The sequence below is a fragment of the Heterodontus francisci genome, chromosome 2 (genome assembly GCF_036365525.1).
Source record: "Heterodontus francisci isolate sHetFra1 chromosome 2, sHetFra1.hap1, whole genome shotgun sequence".
NCBI classification, from domain to species: Eukaryota; Metazoa; Chordata; class Chondrichthyes; order Heterodontiformes; family Heterodontidae; genus Heterodontus; species Heterodontus francisci.
The window spans coordinates 94,221,029-94,242,273 of record NC_090372.1 but is presented as its reverse complement, the minus strand read 5'-3'; the positions used below and the strand labels follow the sequence as shown (position 1 = coordinate 94,242,273).

The 21,245-nt window shown below is 44.9% G+C and overlaps 1 protein-coding gene across 6 annotated transcripts in view; it reads right to left on the bottom strand.

The window, feature by feature from the left end:
* Positions 1 to 21,245, bottom strand: part of LOC137345606 (rap guanine nucleotide exchange factor 5-like) — a 350,413-nt gene that overhangs the window by 32,743 nt on the left and 296,425 nt on the right. For all 6 annotated transcript variants that reach the window (XM_068008865.1, XM_068008869.1, XM_068008867.1 and 3 more), the window contains 3 exons: positions 14,701 to 14,791; positions 10,253 to 10,303; positions 7,765 to 7,852 (listed from right to left, as the gene is read on the bottom strand). In XM_068008865.1, coding sequence (XP_067864966.1) covers positions 7,765 to 7,852; positions 10,253 to 10,303; positions 14,701 to 14,791 — 230 coding nt within the window. The remainder of the gene's footprint in view (positions 1 to 7,764; positions 7,853 to 10,252; positions 10,304 to 14,700; positions 14,792 to 21,245) is intronic.

The window sequence follows — 21,245 nt, the reverse complement described above, 5'->3', positions numbered from 1 at the left end:
TCTGCATCGCTACAAGTGTGTGGACAAACACTGACTACTTGTACAAGCAAAAAATGCCAGGTATCTCACTAAATCACTGTCCAACTAGGGATGAGAAAGTAAGTCAATACATTAATCTTTTCATTTAAAGCTTCTTCAAAAATGCACATTTGTTGTTTTGAAAGTTACATTTTTAATGCCTTTATCTTTCCGAAATTGTCTCACCGGCCCCCTATGTAAGATAAAAATTGTAATGTGGCTCCCCCACGCGAAAAGGTTGGACAACCCTGCCATAGAGTTACCATTAAACTACTGGGTGTGTTCTGTAGGCCACCAACTAGTGGGAAAGATATAATGGAGCCAACTTGCAAGGAAATTACAGAGAGATGCAAAAACTATAGAGTAGTGATAATGGAGGACTATAATTATCAAAGAACAAAGAACAGTACAGCACAGGAACAGGCCATTCGGCCCTCCAAGCCTGCGCCGATCTTGATGCCTGCCTAAACTAACACCTTCTGCACTTCCAGGGCCCATATCCCTCTATTCCCTTCCTATTCATATATTTGTCAAGATGTCTCTTAAACGTCGCTATCGTATCTGCTTCCACCACCTCCCCTGGCAGCAAGTTCCAGGCACTCACCACTCACTCACTCACCATATAAACTGGGAATGTAATAGTGTAAAGGGCAGAGAGGGGGGCAAGAGTTTTTGAAGTGTGTTCAGAATTTTCTTGATCAATGTGTTCCAGCCCAACGAGGAAGGAGCCTTTGCTGGATCTGGTTCTGGGGGATGAGAAAGGTCAAGTGGATCAAGTGCCAGTAGGGGAACATTTAGGGAAAGTGATCATAGTATCTTAATGTTTAGATTATCTATGGAAAAGGTCACAGAGCAATCTAGAGTAAAAATACATAATTGGAAGAGGGCCAATTTCAGTGGGGTGAGACCTAATCTGTCCCAGAAAAACTGGATTTAAAGACTGGCTGGCAAAACAGTAACAGAACAATGGGCTGCCATTAAAAAGGAGCTGGTTTAGGTACAGTTGAAGTACATTCCCATGAGAGGGAAAGATAGGGCAAGCAAAGCCAAAGCTCCCTGGTAATGAAAGAGATAGAGAGTAAGATGAAGCAGAAAAAGGGTGTGTATGACAGATGTCAGGTTGATGATACAGGTGAGAACCAGGCTGAATATATAAAGGTCAGAGGGGGAGTGAAAAAGGAAATGAGAGGCAAAGAGAGAGTATGAGAAGACACTGACAACCAATATAAAAGGGAATCCAAAGGTGCTCTATAGACATATAAATAGTAAAAGGGTAGTGTTAGGACAGTTGGGGATGATTAGAGACCAAAAATGAGATCTATGCAGGAAGGCAGAGGGCATGGCTGAGGTACTGGATGAGTATTTTGCATCTGTCATTACCAAGGAAGAAGACGCTGCCCAAGTCATAGTGAAAGAGGAGGTAGTTGATGGGCTAGAAATTGATAATGTGGTGGTATTAGAAAGGCTGTCTGTACTAAAGTTGTTAAACCACCAGGAACAGATGGGATGTAACCGAGGATACTGAGGGAAGCAAGGGTGGAAATTGTGGAGGCACTGGCCATAATCTTCCAATCCTCCTTAGATACAGGGGTGGTACCAGAGGACTGGAGAATTGCAAATGTCACACCTTTCTTCAAAAAAGGATGTAAGGGTAAACCCAGCAACTACAAGCCAGTCAGTTTAACCTCTGTGGTGGGAGAGTTTTTAGAAATGATAATCCAGGACAAAATTAACTGTCAGTTGAACAAGTGTGGATTAATTAAGTAAAGCCAGCATGGATTTGTTAAAATCATGTTTAATTAACATGACTGAGTTTTTAGATGAGGTAACAGAGAGCACTGATGAGGATAAAGTGGTTGATGGTTGATGTGGTGTACATGGACTTCCAAAGGCATTTGATAAAGTGCCACAGATTAGGCTTGTCAGCAAAGTTAAAGCCTATGGAATAAAAGGGACAGTGGCAACATGGATACAAAGTTGGCTATGCGACAGGAAACAGAGAGTAGTGGTAGAAACAGAGAGTAGCCAGCGACACTCACAACCCATGTAATAAAGTAAAAAGAAGGTTGTTTTTCAAACAGGAGAAAGGTACACAGTAGGGTTCCCAGGAGTCAGTATTAGGACCACTGCTTTTCTTGATATTTATTACTGACCCAGACTTGGTCTACAGGGCACAATTTCAAAACTTGCATATGAGACAGAACTTGGAAGTATTGTGAACTGCGAGGAGAATAGTGATAAAATTCAAGAGGACATAAACAGGCTGGTTAAATGGACAGACACGTGGCACATGAAATTTAATGCAGAGAAGTGTGAAGTGATACATTTTGGTAGGAAAAAATGAAGAGAGGCAATAAAAAATAAAGGGTGCCATTCTAAAGTGGATGCAGGAACAGAGAGACCTGGGGTTATAGGTGTACAAATTGTGGAAGGAGGCAGGGCAGTTTGAAAAAGTGGTTAAAAAGGCATATGGGACCCTGGGCTTTATAAATAGAGGCATAGGGCTGGATTTTATGGGCCTTCTGAGGTGATTTGGAGGCAGGGAGGGCCCATAAAATCGTGATGGATGGCGGGGGGGGGGGTTGCAGGGGTTGTGCGGACGGCCCGTCGCCAAGCGATTTTCTCAAGGCCAATTAAGGGCCTCTTCACGCAGCTGCTGGGATCCGCCGGCACCAGGAGCCTCAAAATCCAGCCCATAGCGTACAAAAGCAACAAAATATAACGAATCTTTCTAAAATACTGGTTCGGCCTCAACTGGAATATTGTGACAATTCTTTGGAAGGATGTGAAGGCTTTAAAGAGGGTGCAGAAAAGATTCATGAGAATGGTTCCAAAATGAGGGACTTCAGTTACGTGGATAGATTGGAGAAGCTGGGGCTGTTCTCCTTAAAGAGAAGGTTGAGAGGAGATTTATTAGAGGTGCTCAAAATAATATGGGGGGGTTTAGACTGAGTAAATAGAGAGAAACTGCTCCCATTGGTGGAAGGGTTTAGAAACAGAGGACACAGATTTAAGGTGAATGGCAAAAGAACCAACGGCAACATGAGGAGAAAAATGTTTGCTCAGCGAGTGGTTAGGATCTGGAATGCACTGCCTGAGAGTGTGGTGAAGGTAGATTCAAATGAGGCCTTCAGAAGGGAATTGGATAACCACCTGAAGGGAAAAAAGTTGCAGGATTATGGTGAAAAGGTAGGGGAGTGGCACTAGTTGAGTTGCTCTTGCAAAGAGCCAGCACGGACACCATGGGCCAAATGGTCTTCTTCTGTGCTATAGCTATTCTATGATTCTATGATAAATAATTAAGTTTGTAATTTGGTTTGATATTTGCTCGTGGACAGGAAAGTATAGAGATGTTATATAATTAGAATGCAGGTTCAAATTCCATATAACAGATAGGTTGAACAGTTGTTCGGAGAGCTAGCTAAAGTAAGTTTAAGCAATGTCTTGGCAATTACTAGTGAACCTGTTTAATCCGGTGTGAATTCAGGTGGGGTCAAAGAGGAGAATTGTCCTCAATATGTGTTAATTGAATAGTTGCCTGGTGTGCTAATTAGAAAAAAAGATCCAGAGTTCATTGTGGAAAATAACATGACAGTATTAGCATGTTAACAGGTTAATTAAAGAAAGCCAGCATGGATTTCTTCAGGGAAAATCATGTTTAACTAACTTGCTGGAGTTTTTTGAGGAGGTAGCAGAGAGGGTTAATGAGGCCAATGCTGTTGATGTGGTGTACCTGGACTTTCAAAAGGCATTTGATACAGTGCCACACAACAGATTTGTGAGCAACGTTATAGCTCATGGAATAAAAGGGACCGTCACAACATGGATACAAAATTGGCTGAGTGACAGGAAACAAAGAGTAGTGGTTAATGGATGTTTCTCGGGCTTGTAGTGGAGTTCCCCGGGGGTCAATGTTGGGACCCTTGCTTTGCCTGATATATATTAATGATCTAGACCTTAGTGTACAGGGCACAATTTCAAAATTAGTGGATGATACGAAACTTGGAAGCATTGTGAACTGTGAGAAGGATAGTGTAGAAGTTCAAAAAGACATAGACAAGTTGATGGAATGGGCAGACAGGTGACAGATGAAGTTCAATGCAGAGAAATGTGAAGTGGTTCATTTTGGTCGGAAGAACATGGAGAAACAATGGGGTGGATTTTAAGGAGCCCTCGATGTTGGGATCCGTGGCCAGGGGGCGCGGCCTGAAGATGGCCCTGGATGACGTCTGCCATGGACCTTGATGCCGGCAGGGCTTGGCCCGATCCTTCCGGCGGCAGGGCACCATTGCAGCCACCCCGCTGCTCGGTGACGGGACCACAATCACCATATGCAATTGAATCTTCGGCCCGGCGGCTGGCACTCCCATGCCTTTGGATCTCCGTCTGGGGAAACGAGGCACCACACTGGTGGATAGGAGGGAGGAGGTAAGTTTATCAATGTGGTGGGGTGGGGGGGTTGAGGGGCAAAAGAAATGCATTTATTTAATTTTATTCAATCTGTCTTTAAATATTTAAATAAGCTGATAGGGCTGACAGCCCTTTAAAAATGACACAGTGCCTGCGCACAGGCATCTGATGCCATTGCCGGAGACGGACAGCGTGCACCCTCCACGTGATTGGGGGCGGGGTGCAAGCGGCTTGCCCTAGCTATTTAAATGAGCCGTTGCGCTTGAAATTGCAGTGGCTCTTTGGCGTGCGGCCCGCACAGGCAGGCTGCCATTTTTGGAGCTCATAAAATCCAGCCCAATATAAAATAAAGGGTACAATTCTAAAGTGGGTGCAGGAGCAGAGGGACCTGGGTGTACATGTGCATAAGTCATTGAAAATGGTGGGACAGGTTGAGAGAGCAGTTAATAAAGCATACAGTCTTTTATTAATAGGGGCATAGAGTACAAGAGCAAGGAAGTTATGTTGAACTTGTATAAGACCCGAGTTTGGCCTCAGCTGGAGTATTGCACCCAGTTCTGGGCGCCACACTTTAGGAAAGATGTGAGGGCATTGGAGAGAGTACAGAGAAGATTCACGAGAATGGTTCCAGGAATGAGGAACTTCAGTTATGAAGATAGATTGGAGAAGTTAGGACCGTTTTCCTTGGAGGAGAAGGCTGAGAGTGATTTTATAGAGGCATTCAAAATCATGAGGGGTCTGGACAGAGTAGATAGAGAGAAATTGATCCCACTTGTGAAAGGATCGACAACGAGAGGGCACAGATTTAAAGTATTTGGTAAGAGTAGCAGAAGCGACATGAGGAGAAACTTTTTCACGCAGCCATTGGTTAAGGTCTGGAATGCGCTGCCTGAGAGTGTGGTGGAGGGAGGTTCAATTGAAGCATTCAAAAGGGAATTAGACAGTTATATGAAAAGAAAGAATGTGCAGGGTTACAGAGAGAAGGCGGGGGAATGGCACTAAGTGGGCTGGATTTTACCAAGCCCACGATGTCAGGCTCCATTGCAGGGTGGGGGGTGGGGGGGACACACGACAACCTGCTCCTCCTGACGGCGGTGATGCTCTGTGGCGGCCCACCTGCTGCTGGGTGACGGGACCTGGATTTAAATATTTAAATTACTGACATGCATAAATTTAAATCAACTTACCTTAAATCTTCCGGTCCTGCCCCGATCTTCAGCACGGCGGCCGGCACGTCCGTGCTTTCAATTCCTCATCTAGGGAAAGCCTGCGTGACACTTGTGGAGAGGGGGGAGGAGCTAAAATTTTCAGTGCGAGGGAGTAGGGTAAACGGGTGTTGGGTGATGGTGGGAAGGGGTGAATCACTTTAAACTTTGTGCAGTGTGGTGTGGAGGAAGGTCAGATTTAAAGGGTAAGTGTTTTGTGGAGAAGCGAAAATAGTTAATGTAATTGTTATTGGGGTTGGGAAAGATATGTTAGAAATTTATGTGATAACCTTTGCGGGGGGTGCAGCTTAAAAAAATTAAATGTACCGCAGGGCTAGCTACCTTTTAAAAATGGCGCCATTCCTGCGCATAGGCAGCTGATGGCATTGCCAGGGACGGACAGCCCGCCCTCTCCAAGTGATTTGGGGAGGCCGGGGGGGGGTGGTGGGGAGTGGGGGGGCGGGCCGCCCATCTATTAAAATGAGCCACCTCACGGGAGATCACGGTGGCTCTTTGGCGTGCGGCCCGTGCCTGCGGAACGCCATTTCTTGAGCTCACTGTCAATCTTGGTGGCGGGCTGTTAAAATCCAGCCCAGTGAATTGCTCTTTCAGAGAGCCAGTGTGGACATGATGGGCCAAATGGCTTCCTTCTGTGCTGTAGCAATTCTGTGATTCTGTGACATTATTTAGCTGCAATAAAGATACTAAATAAGGGAAGGGATGGTATCAGCAGAGACATGGAGGTTGTACTGTTGCTGCATAAGGTGTTGTTCATTTTATCTGGAGTAATGTGTGTCGTTTTGGTTACCCAGTCATACAAAGGATATTATTGTTCTTGAGATAGTACAGAGTCAAATAATGAAGGTGATTCTACGTATCAGGAACTTAGCTCATGAGAAAAGGTTAAGGAAAATCTTTGACAAGAGGAGACTTTGAGGTGATCATGATTATGAACGAAATTGTCATGATTTTAATTGTACAAATTTGTTCAGGGGGCATTAGGTTCAAATACTAAGGAACACACGTTAAAATTAAAAAGTTAGGTACAAGAATGTGGTTGACTCTTAACTGCCCTCTGAAATGGCCTAGCAAGCCACTCAGTTGTCAAGGGCAATTAGGGATGGGCAAAAATGCTGGCCTTGCCAGCGACGCCCACATGCCATGAAAGAAGAGAAAAAAGAAGTCAGGCAGTACTTTCTCACCTGAAGGGTAATAGAATTAGAGAAAACTACCAATATAAATAGGCATTAGAAGCAACTGGATATATTTCTGGAGAGAGGAAAGGTTGAGGGATACGTGAGATGGTGGGTAGGTGGGCTAAGTGTGCACAATAGTCTTTTCCTATTCTGTAGATAATCAATTTTCACAGGTTTTTGCTGATCTGCTGTTGCAACTTCAGCCAAGATAACATTTGATCCCAATATTGACAGGGATGGGTTTGGTAAGCAGAGGTGGGGTTTCAGTCTGCAAACCCGGAATCCATACCGGATTGACAGGTTTGGCTCAGGTTGGCAGCACTTCGCAGCAGGCCACAGCTGCAGGCCAGTGGGGAGGGGGTGTGGTATTTCTTTGGCCGGGGGGGGGGGGGTTGCGGGGGCTCCTATTCTCATTATAATATTCAAAAGGACAACATGCCTCCTGGGAATGGGTTGGCAGCCCATCCCCTGTCCTGCCTCCATTCAACTCAGACATGGGTGGTTAGGTGGCAGATTAGGGTTAGCTTTGAGATTTTTAACATTTTATATATTTTACTACTGAGCCTGATATTCCTCTATTGGCAATATTAAATTTTTCAGTTGTTAAACAGAGTGTTAAATACTGTCATTAGTAAAGTAAAATAGTTACATGAAAATCAGAAAATAGCTGGGCAGAGGCCTTTATGTTTAATGGTTGGTGAAGCTTTACACCTACTCACTCAGGACCTCTATAATCATCAATGACACTGAATTACTCTGTAACTCACTTCAGTCAGAGATTGACTCTCTTGTCTTCCAATCATAGGATTATGTTGACTTAGAACCCAAACACGTGTCTAGTAAATGGCATTAAATTAATCTATCTTCATATTAAACTTAACAGTTAGTACTCCCGCCCCCCCACCACCCTCAGAAAGGACTCAGTGTGAGATTACCTTTCAGCAGCAGAGGCATGAAGGGAATCTTTGGTGGCTGCATCTTTTTAAAAGCATCTCTATATGCCTTATGATTCAGAGATGGATCCTGTAAAATGGTGAGACATTTAACGTGCTTAATACCAAAAATGCATTGATAACAATTACATGCAACATTTGTGGTAATAAACCCTTGCCATTTGCTGCCTTTCAGCTTTTAAAAAACTACATAATTGCCAGTAATTTCCGTGGGGGTTCTCTTGATCGCCTGCTGTAACTTCAGTGGAAACCCTGGAGAAATGGCATTAATGGTTGTTCATATTTTCTCTGGGATTTCTGCCGATCCTCAGCTGAAATTATGGTGAGCAGCCATGGAAATACTACTGCATAGTTTTTAATGTTTCTGCAAGGAGGGGATGGAAGGGAAGTAAATTTTTGCACTCATTGAGGCAAGAGATGTTTATGTTGAACATTGGAAAACTTTTCCTATGTCAACACTCCTCAGTCACTCCCAGGTCAAACTACTGGTGAGGCATCACTGTTCCAATCATTTTGAGGTCAGCCAGTGCAGCTTTAGAGTGCTACCTCTATTGCGCACCCAGGAGCCTCTGTTAACTCTCTTTGGCCTCCAGGTTTGGTCTGCCTGTGTGATTTACAACTTTTGGCTGGATTTTAACAGCCCCTTTGGGGACAGGCTGGGAAGTGGGAGGTTGGCAAAATGGTATGGGAAGGCGTCAGGAGGTGTGCCCGTCATCTTCCCACCACCATGTCATTTTGCCAGCCGTGGAAAAGGCCACTTAAATGGCCAAGTAAGGATCTTTTCCCGCCTACATGAGGGAGACTGTCAAGTACCTTTTAGCCCATGGAGGGGATCCCCAGCATCAATGGCTGCCCCAGCAGCAATGGCCATCCCCTGGCAACACTGCTGCATGCCCGCAGTGAACCCATTTCCTCCCCTCGTGGGGCCTGCCTGACTGGCCCCATAACCCCCAGACCCCAATTAATTGCCTTTGAGTGCGCACGGCCACCGATGCGTCCTCATCCTGCAGGTGCAGCCCCAGCAGTGGCCACTGCTAGCAGTGTCACTGCTGGGGCTGCTGAGCTGCTGACCCTCTGATTGGCCAGCAGCTCTTGGGGGCGGGCTGTCGTCCTTAATAAGAACAGCTGCCACTTAATTGGCTGCTGCTTGCAAGTTGCAGCCTGGGGTCCCACTGACTGCAGAAGTGGGTTTGTCAGCAACCCCCACCCCTACTTTCAGCCCCGGCGACGGGATCTGCTGCCTACATAAAATTCCAGTCTTGGTCTTCAGACTGGGTAAGTTGGCTCTCCCCACTTCTCCGTTCATTCCCATTCCTGCCAAGCCAGCCAAATCTTGAATTCGGCTCCCCAGGCGGCCAAACCCAGCTCCATCACCGGTTCAAGCTATAGGTTAGTTTTAAGGAAAACTCTTGATATTTAACAACAACTTGCATTTATATATTGCCTTTAATGTAGAAGTATGACCCAAATTTATCTAATAATGCACCTGAATTCCAACTTCAAAAGAGAAATTGATTGCTGCAACTATATCCAGTGAAAAACCATTTCCTTCTCCAACCATTTTTATTTTCAGTCTTCATGAGCTGTGAAATTGACAATCTATGACCAATTAGTGCTAAGTTGTGTATCCATTTTTGTGAATACACCACATCCAATAGAAATGGGGCTGAGATTGCCTAACTTATTTCATATAGAACCATGACAGCCAGTATAGAGAGGTCTTTATTTCAGCAAATGGCTGGATTGGAGCCCAACTGAAAAGCAATGTTTAACCATTGGGGGGCTAACTGTATTTCAGTTATAAATCACCATTTGGTCACCGATAAAAGAAAGGAAGAACTTGCATTTATATAGTATATTCCCTGACCTGAGGATGTCTCACAGCATTTCCAATGATGTACTTTTGAAGTGTAGCCACTGTTGTAATGTAGGAAACACAGCAGTCAGTTTGCACAAGCAAGGTCCCACAAACAGCAATGAAATAATTGACCTGATCATCTGTTGGATGAGGGACAAATATTGGAAAGGACACTAGGAGAACTACCCTTTATTTCCTCATCTAGTGCCATGGAATATTTTACATCTGAGAGGATAGGCAGGACTTCAGTTTCATGTCTCATATGAAAGATGGCACCTCCAACATTGCAGCCCCCCTCGGTACTGCACTGAAGTGTCAGCCTAGATTATGTGCTCACATCTCTGGAGGTCATTTTGAATCCGTCACCTTCTGACACAGAGATAAATGTGCTATCATTGAGCCAAGGCTAACACTGATTTATATTCCTGCCATCAATGCATATTAGGAATTTGGGCATGCGGTTAGAGAATTCTGCATGATTTTCCTTTCACTCATTCTCTACACCTGAATTCCCAATATGTGAAGTTTGACACTGGGAGTGTAAATTCATGAAATTTCCCCTGAAGTGTTGTTCTGAATATTGTAGTTATTCTCAAGTGTACCGACACTTACTGTTAAATGTTCAAGTTCAGAGAAGAGCTTCTTAAATTTCCCAGGCACTTTCTAGAGGAGAAACAAACCAGTGTAAATATGAAAACTCCAACTAGATAATATCTTGTAAGCAAAATATTTATATAAATAACAGGCACCTTCTCTCTCTCAGGATTACTTTCTAAATGGTGATAAGCTAGACACAGTGGAGGTCCATGAAATAGATCACTAAAATATCTGAACAGGTACAGAAAACAATCAAAAAGGCTAATGCAATGCTGGCCTTTATATCCAGAGGACTAGAATACAAGGAGGCAGAAGTCATGCTGCAGCTATGCAAAGACCTGATTAGACCACACTTGGAGGACTGTGAACAGTGCTGGGCACCACACCTTTGGCAGGATATGTTGGCCTTGGAGGGAGTGCAGCATAGATTTACTAGAATGATAGCTGGACTGCAGGGATTAATTTACAAGAAGAGATTACACAAACTGGAATTTAGAAGGTTAAGGGTGATTTGATTGAAGATTTCAAGATATTAAGGGGAACAAATAAGGTAGATTGGGAGCCATTTCCTCTATTTGGGGAGTCTAGGACTAGGAGGCATAGACATAAAATTAGAGCCAGACCTTTCAGGAATGAAATTAGGAAACACTTCTACACACAAAGGGTTGTGGAAGTTTGGAACTCTCTTCTGCAAATGTCAGTTGATGCTTGATCAATTGTTGATTTTAAATCTGAGATGGATCGATTTTTGTTATCCAAAGGTATTAAGGGATATGGGGCAAAGGTGGGTATATGAAGTTGAGGTGTAAGTCAGACATGGTCTCATTGAATGGTGGAAAAGGGTCTAAATGACCTAATCCTGTTACTATGGGCTGAATTTTATAAGCCTGCTGCCGGAATCGGCAGTGGGCAAAACAAATGGCGGCCTGCCTGTGTGGGCCGCATGCCAAAGAGCCACCCGTGATTCCAAGCGATGTTGCTCATTTAAATAGGGGTGGCTCACCCCTCCCCGATCACATGGAGGGGGTGGGCTGTCCGTCCCCGGCAATGGCGTGAGCTGCCTGTGCGCAAGCATTGAATCCATTTTGAAAGAGCTGTTAGCCCTACCGGCATATTTAAATATTTAAAGAAAGATTTAATGAAAATAAATAAATACATCTCTTTTGCCCCTCTCCCACCTCTGATTTCATGGTCCTGTTATTTATGGAGAGTCAGAGAGGGTTGGGGGAGTGTGATAGCTTATCTAAAATTTGGAAAGCCCAGAGACGTGGAGGTCTTGCTGTTATTAATGACAGGACCATATTAACATTTACCTTCAGTTCCCCAGCTGCTCTTTGGGAGCCTGATGCGTTCACCTCGCCAAGGCTGGACACAGGCAAGCCACACAACACACCGACATAAAAATAACGGCATGTATGTATACAGTGGGTTGGGGACATGTTCCCCAATTTTATATTTCTAATATTTCTCCTGCCTGCCTGTCATTGGGAGATGGGAAGGCTGTGGTTTAATTCAAAGCAGACATCTCTAATGTGATACTGAAATCAAATTGTGCTTCTTCCTCAGAATATTAGTCCACAACGTTTTTCAGTAAATTGCCCTGCACCACGCTGAACCTATTTTTAAGAATAAAAGATAAGGTATAAACGTTATCCAAAGTATTAGTGAATTAATTAAAAGTAAATGGTGAAAAATTCACTGTATTTGGACAGCAAGCAGAACTCTGGAAATGTTTGAAAATTCAGACATGGAGGCTGGAATTTTACATCCCCCCCCAGGAATGGGCTGGGAGGTTTGGGGCATAGAATCGAGCGGGAGATGGGGACACCATGCCCATCGTCAGCCCGCCCCCGGTGCTATTTTACCAGTGGCAGGGGAGGTGGCAAACGGCCCATCCACCCCAGACCAATTGAGGCCCTTAAGTGGCCAATTAACTGCCACTTAAGAGCCTTCTCCCACCATTGCTGTTATTTTACCAGCAGCAGACTGGCATTTCAGCACTTGAGGAGGCTGCGCAGCAAAACCTGGCGGCCTCCTTGTGGGCTGGGTGAGTGCCCTCCTAATCGGGCACCCTGTGCCCCACAGAGGGCCCCTTCAGCAGCATGGGACACCCTAGTTAAAACTACCCTCTGGCCCTGCTCGCCGACTCCCACCCCCCTCACCAGGGCCCTGCCAATTGTCTCCGGCAAGGCCTGAACCCCACTTACCTTCCTGAAGGGTGACATCCATCGTTCTCTTCTTGCTGGCTGCGCCAGGAGCAGTAGAGACTGTTGGGGCTGAGGAGCTGCCGGCTTCTGAATGGCCAGCAGCTTTTGGAGGTGGGACGTCTTTCCTCAGAGGGGTGGAAGTCCTGACTGAGGCCAGTTAAGGGCTTGCACCACGTGAAATTGCTGCTTTGCTTCCAGGCCTAGCAGAGGCGGTCTCTCCCCCAACTTTTTAGCCAGTGGGCGGGGCCACCAACACAATGTAAAATTCCTGCCGAAGCCTTGCACTTGGGAACATAGGAAGATAGGAGCAGGAGTAGGCCATTCAGCCCCTCGAGCCTGTCCCACCATTCAATGAGATCATGGCTGATCCGCGACCTAACTCCATATACCTGCCTCTGGCCCATACCCCTTAATATCTTTGCTTAACAAAAATCTAGCTATGTCAGATTTTAAATTAACCACTGTTCTAGCTTCAACTGCTGTTTGTGGGAGAGAGTTCCAAACCTCTACCACCCTTTGCGTGAAGAAGTGCTTCCTAACATCTCTCCTGAACGGTCTGGCCCTAATTTTTAGACTATGCCCCCTAGTTTTAGAATCTCCAACCAGTGGAAATAGTTTATCTTTATCTAGCCTGTCTTTTCCTGTTAATATCTTAAAGACTTTGATCCGATCACCCCTTAACCTTCTAAATTCTAGTGAAAACAGGCCTAATTTGTGTAATCTCTCCTCGTAACTTAACCCCTGTACTGCAGGTATCATTCTTGTAAACCTACGTTGCACTCCCTCCAAGGCCAATCTATCCTTCCTAAGGTGTGATGCCCAGAACTGCTCACAGTACTCCAAGTGGGGTCTAACCAGGGTTTTGTATAGCTGTAGCATAACCTCTGTCTTTATACTCCAATCCTCTAGATATAAAGGTTAGCATTCCATTAGCCTTTTTGATTATTTTCTGCACTTGCTTGTGGCATTTTAAAGATCTATGCACCTGAACTCCCAAGTCTCTTTGGATATCCACTGCACTTAACCTCTTCCCATTTAGAAAATACCCTGCTCTATCCATTTTTGGTCCAAAATGGATAACCTCACACTTGCCCACATTGAAATCCATCTGCCACAGTTTTGCCCACTCACCTAGTCTGTCAATATCTCCTTGCAATTCTATGCTATCATCTAGACTGTCTACAATGCCGCCTAATTTTGTATCATCAGCAAATTTGGATATATGACTTACTATGCCATCATCCAAGTCGTTAATGAATAATGTGAATAATTGAGACCCCAACACAGATCCCTGTGGGACACCACTAGTCACATCCTGCCAATCAGAGCACTTACCCATTATCCCCACTCTCTGTTGCCTACCACTCAACCATGTCAATAATTTGCCCTCAACTCCATGGGCTTCTACCTTAGTTAACAGTCTCTTATGTGTGACTTTATCAAATGCCTTCAGGAAGTCCATATAAATAACATCCATAGACATTCCCCTGTCCACGACCTTAGACACCTCTTCAAAAAATTCAATGAGATTTGTCAGGCATGACTTTCCCGTCATGAATCCATGCTGGCTGTCCTTGATTAACTGAAATGTTTCTAGGTGTTCAGTCACCCTATCCTTGATTATAGACTCCAGCAACTTCCCCACCACAGATGTCAGGCTAACCGGTCTGTAATTTTCTTTGTTTCCCCTTTCACCCTTCTTAAAAAGTGAAGTGACATGAGCAACTTTCCAATCCAGAGGGACCACTCCTGATTCGAGGGAACTCTGAAAGACTATAGTTAGGACATCTACAATGTGCTCCCCTACTTCCTTTGACACCCTCGGATGGAAACGTCAGGTCCTGGGGATTTCTCAATCTTTAGTTCCATTCATTCTTTGTTACTGATGTTTTACTTACGTTAATTGTATTAAGTCCCTGTCCCCTATCGGCTATTAATTTTTTCGGGACTTCCGGCAAGTTATCCTCCTTTTCAACTATTGCCCAATTTGAAAGAATATGGTTACATTGTGTAATTCATTGGTGCCTGTTCATGCCTCTCCAAATCTTTTTGCTATAAAGCAGTAGGTGTGGTATAATGATGCCCTCATTGATGATGTGTCTTTACATGTTATCAAGTGTGAATATTGACACCACTCTGTCACTTACCCTGACATCCCATAATGTTATATTTATTTGCATTTTCTTATGGTTGCACAAAGAGATCCCATGTTCTTGCCAAAATAGTTGGAGTGCTTTGATTAAAATCTCTCCTTACCTCCCATGTCTGTGACAGTCGGCAGACAGCAGCACTATTGAGACCCATGATTATGGCGAAGAAAGAGTTAAGGTTCCGCAATGCCCTGCAGCTAGGAATTAGAAGACGGTATCAAGTTAGATTGTTGTGGAGTAAGAAGCCTAGTGTCATGCACAAGAACTGGCACATCCTGAATTACTGTAAATTGCTCATTGAATAAGGATCTGCTATCTGCTTTCTGTTGCCTTACTGTCATACGCAACTGGCAAGTTAAAATGGGATTTCAATTTGAAGACATACCACAGACACATTTTTTAATATCCTTACTTTTCTGTCCCATCCATTACAAAATCATTTTAAAAATAATGATTGGTTCTTCATGTGATAAGAGTAAAAAATGCTATCGCTTGATTCTGTAGGATCCTTGATTATTTTAGACAAGGTATACAATATGTGGTGCTGCTATTCTCAATTCTCTCAATAAACTTACTGTTCAACTTTATCTCTATGTCACATCCCAAGGGTCTGGTCATGCACAGAAGTTCTGATCTGCAGTTACCTCACATAGCGACATCATTTACTTCCCAGTACATAATAGTCACATTTTTATTCTTTGTCACCTTAATCTAATGAAGGCTTCTCATATCTCATTAGATGTGATTATCTAACCAAGTATTATGTAAATAGACAAAAATGCACTAATTGCAGCAAAATATTGTGAGAAAAAGGATGGAAGCAGTTTCAGTTCAAAACAAAGAGCAACTAAAATTGTTTAGTCTAATCTGCTTGTGTTTGGTACATTACAAAAATGTGGTTAGTTGCATGTGAAATTTAAAAGTAATATAACTAACTGGCAACATACCCTCTAATTTTATTTTGTAGTGCATGGGTGATTGGTTTAAGTTCGTGGGCTCTTAAAATTTTTTTGGAGGGGAACTTGCAGGTGGTGGTGTTCCCATGCATTTGCTGCCCTTGTCCTTCTAGGTGGTAGAGGTTGCAGGTTTGGAAGATGCTGTCTAAGGAGCCTTAGTATGTTGCCGCAGTGCAACTTGTAGATGGTACACACTGCTGCCATTTTGCATTGGTAGTGAAGGGAGTGAATGTTTGTGGATGGGGTGCCAATCAAGCGGGCTGCTTTGTCTTGGATGGTGTTGAGCTTTTTGAGTGTTTTTGGAGCTGCACCCATCCAGGCAAGTGGAGAGTATTCCATCACATTCCTGACTTGTGCCTTGTAGATGGTGGACAGGCTTTGGGGAGTCAGGAGGTGAGTTACTTGCCGCAGGATTCCTAGCCTCTGACCTACTCTTGTAGCCAAGGTATTTATATGGCTACTCCAGTTCAGTTTCTGGTCAATGGTAACCCCCCAGGATGTTGACAGTGGAGGATTCAGCGATGGTAATGCCATTGAATGTCAAGGGGAGATGGTTAGATTCTCTCTTGTTGGAGATGGTCATTGCCTGGCACTTGTGTGGCGCGAATGTTACTTGCCACTTACAGCCCAAGGCTGGATATTGTCCAGGTCTTGCAGAATTTCCACACGGACTGCTTCAGTATCTGAGGGGTCACAAATGGTACGCAATCATCAGCGAACATTCCCACTTCTGACCTTATGACTGAAGGAAGGTCATTGATGAAGCAGCTGAAGATGGTTGGGCCTAGGACACTACCCTAAGGAACTCCTGCAGTGATGTCCTGGAACTCAGATGATTGACCTCCAACAACCACAACCATCTTCCTTTGCGTTCGGTATGACTCCAATCAGCGGAGGTGTTTTCCCCCTGATTCCCATTGACTTCAGTTTTGCTAGGGCTCCTTGATGCCATACTCTGTCAAATGTTGCCTTGATGTCAAGGGCAGTCACTCTCACCTCACCTCTTGAGTTCAGCTCTTTTGTCCATGTTTGAACCAAGGCTGTAATGAGGTCAGATGCTGAATGGCCCTGGTGGAACCCAAACTGAGCATCACTGAGCAGGTTATTGCTAAGCAAGTGCCGCTTGATAGCACTGTCAACAACACCTTCCATCACTTTACTGCCGTTTTAAGAGTAGACTGATGGGGCAGTAATTGGCTGGGTTGGACTTGTGCTGCTTTTTGTGTATAGGATATACCTGGGCAATTTTCCACATTGCTGGATAGATGCCAGTGTTGTAGGTCTACTGGAACAGCTTGGCTAGGGGCACAGCAAGTTCTGGAGCACTTGTTTTCAGTACTATTGCCGGAATGTTGTCAGGGCCTACAGCCTTTGCACTTTCCAGTGTCTTCAGTCGTTTCTTGATATCACGTGGAGCGAATCGAATTGGCTGAAGACTGGCATCCGTGATGCTGGGGACTTCAGGAGGAGGCCAAGATGGATCGTCCACTTGGCACTTCTGGCTGAAGATTGTTGCAAATGCTTTAGCCTTATCTTTTGCACTGATGTGCTTGGCTCCCCCATCATTGAGGATGGGGATATTCGTGGAGCCAACTCCTCCAGTTAGTTGTTTAATTGTCCATCACCATTTACCACTGGATATGGAAGGACTGCAGAGCTTAGATCTGATCCGTTGTTTATTGGATCACTTAGCTCTGTCTATCACATGCTGCTTATGCAGTTTGGCATGCAAGTAGTCCTGGATTGTAGCGTTACCTGGTTGACACCTTATTTTGAGGTATGCCTGGTGCTGCTCCTGGCATGCCCTCCTGCACACTTCATTGAACCAGGGTTGGTTTCCCAGCTTGATGGTAATGGTAGAGTGGGGGATATGCCGGGCCAAGAGCTTACAGATTGTGGTTGAGTACAATTGTGCTGCTGCCGATGGCCCACAGCACCTCATGGATGCCCAGTTTTGCATTGTTAGATCTGTTTGAAATTTATCCCATTTAGCACAGTGGTAGTGTCACACAACACGATGGAGGGTATCCTCAATGTGAAGGCGGGACTTCGTCTCCACGACGACTGTGCGGTAGTCACTCCTACCAATACTGTCATGGACAGATGCATCTGCAGCAGGCAGATTGGTGAGGACGAGGTCAAGTATATTTTTCCCTCTTGTTGGCTTCCTCACCACCTGCGGCAGACCTAGTCTAGCAGCTATGTCCTTTAGGACTCGGCCAGTAATGGTGCATGCTTCTGAGCCACTCTTGGTGATGGACAGTGAAGTCCCCCACCCAGAGTACATTCTGTGCCCTTGCCATCCTCAGTGCTTTCTCCAAGTGCTGTTCAACATGGAGGAGCACTGATTCATCAGCTGAGGGAGGGCGTTAGGTGGTAATCAGCAGGAGGTTACCTTGCCCATGTTTGACCTGATGCCATGAGACTTCATGGGATCTGGAGTTGATGTTGAGGACTCCAGGGGCAATTCCCTCCTGAATGTGTACAACTGTGTCGCCACCTCTGCTGGGTCTGTTCTGCTGGTGGGACAGGATATACCCAGGGATGGTGATGGTGTGTCTGGGACATTATACAGTATCATTCCGTGAGTATGATTATGTCAGGCTGTTGCTTGACTAGTCTGTGGGACAGTTCTCACAACTTTGGCACAAGCCCCCAGATGTTAGTAAGGAGGACTTTGCAGGGTCGACAGAACTGGGTTTGCCGTTGTTGTTTCCGGTGGTACGTCCGGTTTCATTCCTTATTGACTTTGTCGTGGTTAAATACAACTGAGTGGCTTGCCAGGCCATTTCAGAGGGCATGTACAAGTCAACCACATTGCTGAGGGTCTGGAGTCACATGTCGGCCAGACCAGATAAGGATGGCAGATTTCCTTCTCTAAAGGACATTAGTGAACCATATGAGTTTTTACAACAATCGACAATGGTTTCATGGCCATCATTAGACTAGCTTTTTAAATTACATATTTATTAATTGAATTTAAATTCCTCCTTCTGCTGTGGTGGGATTCGAACCCATGTCCCCAGAGCAATATCCTGGGTTTTTGGGTTACTAGTTCAGTGACAATACCACTACACCACCGCCTCCCCTTGGAATGCCTGTGGGCTGCGTTTCACAGGACATAGGAAACCCAGCATCAGAAGGGAGGCGTGAAGTGTCAGATCCCGTGTCTTTCCAGCACTGCTTGTGGGTCAGGAGTTGGAGGAGTGTTTCCCTGGCCCACCAAGCTAACCTGTTTCCCTCCCCGCGATTGGCTGACCAAACCCCCTGCAATCTAATCATCCTCGCGCCCCATGATCTCCCCAAGGCCTCCAATTTTGGCTCTCCAGAACCCCTCCTGTCCTCGGCTGTCCCTCCTGATCTCTGATCTCCTCAGGCCTTTCCGATCTTCCTGCTCAATTCGGCTGGGAAACGGTGATAAAAATTTAAATTCGGCTAGACCTCTTGGTTACCCATGTTTCCTGGATTCCTAGCTGGCGGCACAGTGGCGCAGTGGTTAGCACCGCAGCCTCACAGCTCCTGCGACCCGGGTTCAATTCCGGGTACTGCCTGTGTGGAGTTTGCAAGTTCTCCCTGTGTCTGCGTGGGTTTCCTCCGGGTGCTCCGGTTTCCTCCCACATGCCAAAGACTTGCAGGTTGATAGGTAAATTGGCCATTAGCAATTGCCCCTAGTATAGGTAGGTGGTAGGGAAATGTAGGGACAGGTGGGGATGTGGTAGGAATATGGAATTAGTGTAGGATTAGTATAAATGGGTGGTTGATGGTCGGCACAGACTCGGTGGGCCGAAGGGCCTGTTTCAGTGCTGTATCTCTAAACTAAACTAGCTGCTACAACCTAGCCACCACCTCCTCCCTCCCCTTCTCCACCTCCCCTTATATATCGGGGCCTTTGGCTTTCATTCAGGAACAAGCTTGTCAATGAAAGGGATATTATGTCTTTCATATTTAATTTTCAATAGTTCCCTCACAAACCTGAGTACAATGGTGTGGAGCAGAAATCCTACTGTACTTCATAATTGACAAATATTCACAGCTCTAATTTATGGTGATGAATTCTGCTTGTGTAGGTAATCCTTGATTGAAAGGAATCAATTAAGCCAAATAATTTTACCACTGCTCTATCAAAATGAATCAACATTTAAGCCCTTGGACCTCCTGCATGGTGCCTTTTCCATCGCACCTTTGAGAATATGGTTCTATTATGTTGGATCACAACAAAAGCATATTTTCTGGAAATTTCCAATATTCTAGCACTAGGTAATTAAGAATGATCAAGCTTCTTGTTTTATTTTTAAACAGAATTCTCAGAGTAAATGAAAAAAGATCTGTGGGAGTAAGCAATAATTTAACTTGCCTGTTGGGTGGTAATTCACATCAGTAAAATATAAAACAATAATCTATCCATGTAATGAATTATCACCTGAGAGTTAGTGTAATGTTTTAGTAATAAATCAAATGCCCCCTAGCATCCCAGGACTCATTTCCATTCATAATATAAACACAACTGCTCTCTGATGACCATGAGTTTCAAGTGTTCTTCCACATGTGTTAGAGACCATAATAACTCATTCAGAACATTCTTCCAAGGGGTAATGAACAAGGCCTGTGACTGAAGAAAGAGTCTAATCAAAGTATTAGAAAGAACATTGACTAAATTTGCTGTACTCTTATTTTCTAACTTTTTCTGTTATTTTTGTTTAGGCAATGGTTGTTCTACATGCTGCATCAAAATGGCGAAAGCCTTTATTTGCAAACATTGATATCAGAGGTCACGGGTGGAATTTTAAGCTCTCCCCCGCGACGGGTTTGTAGGCGGGGAGAGCATAAAATCAGGTGGGATGGTGGCGGGAGGAGGGGGGTTCGACCGTGCCACCATCCCGCATCCGCTTAAATTTAGTCCGGGGCAGGAATGCCTATGAATGGCCTTCCTGCCCCGCCACCAATTGAGGCCCTTAACTGGGTAATTTACCCTTAAGTAAGGGACTCTTCCCGCTGCAGCCTCAATTACCTGGGCGGTGGGCAGCCCTACAAGAAGGGGGGGCCCCTTGAGAGCCACCCCCTGCCCTTGCTACTGACCCCCTCTCCCCTTCCCCCGTGACCCCCACCCTTGAGACCCCTCCCACTCTGACCTAACTTGAGCCTAGTTCCAGCGCCGCTCCTCAGTGTCTGGTCGCTGCAGCTACAGTAGAGACACTGGGATCTCGGCATCGGTTTCCCCCAATGTCGAGACCCCAGCCGCCAGCACAAAATGCCACCCCACATGTTTACAGCAAGTCAAAGTGTATAAAGGTAGTTATCCAAACAATAATACTGGTGACGTCATTGATGAGGCTGGCTGTAGGAGTGACTATCCCAGCAGAAAGAGGGAGCTGCATTGCATTGTAGATATTACTGATTAACATCAGTAATTGCTCTAGCAACTCTCAGTTCAGCTGCATGTATGTTCCTGACACATCCTCACCCTACATGGCTCAATGTCTTTCCTCAGACAGATACCCTTATTAGACAATCAAGCAACACTCACTCTTTGTATATAAATAGAAAGAGTAGAAAGATAATTTATGTTACAGTTCATTATTTTTCACCCGTATTTTTAAAAACGGTTCTGTATGGCTCCCTCATTATTGCACAGCGTCATAAATCTTCTTAAGTTTCTCCAGTATTGGGAAAATCATCAGTTTTTTTTAATGTTTGT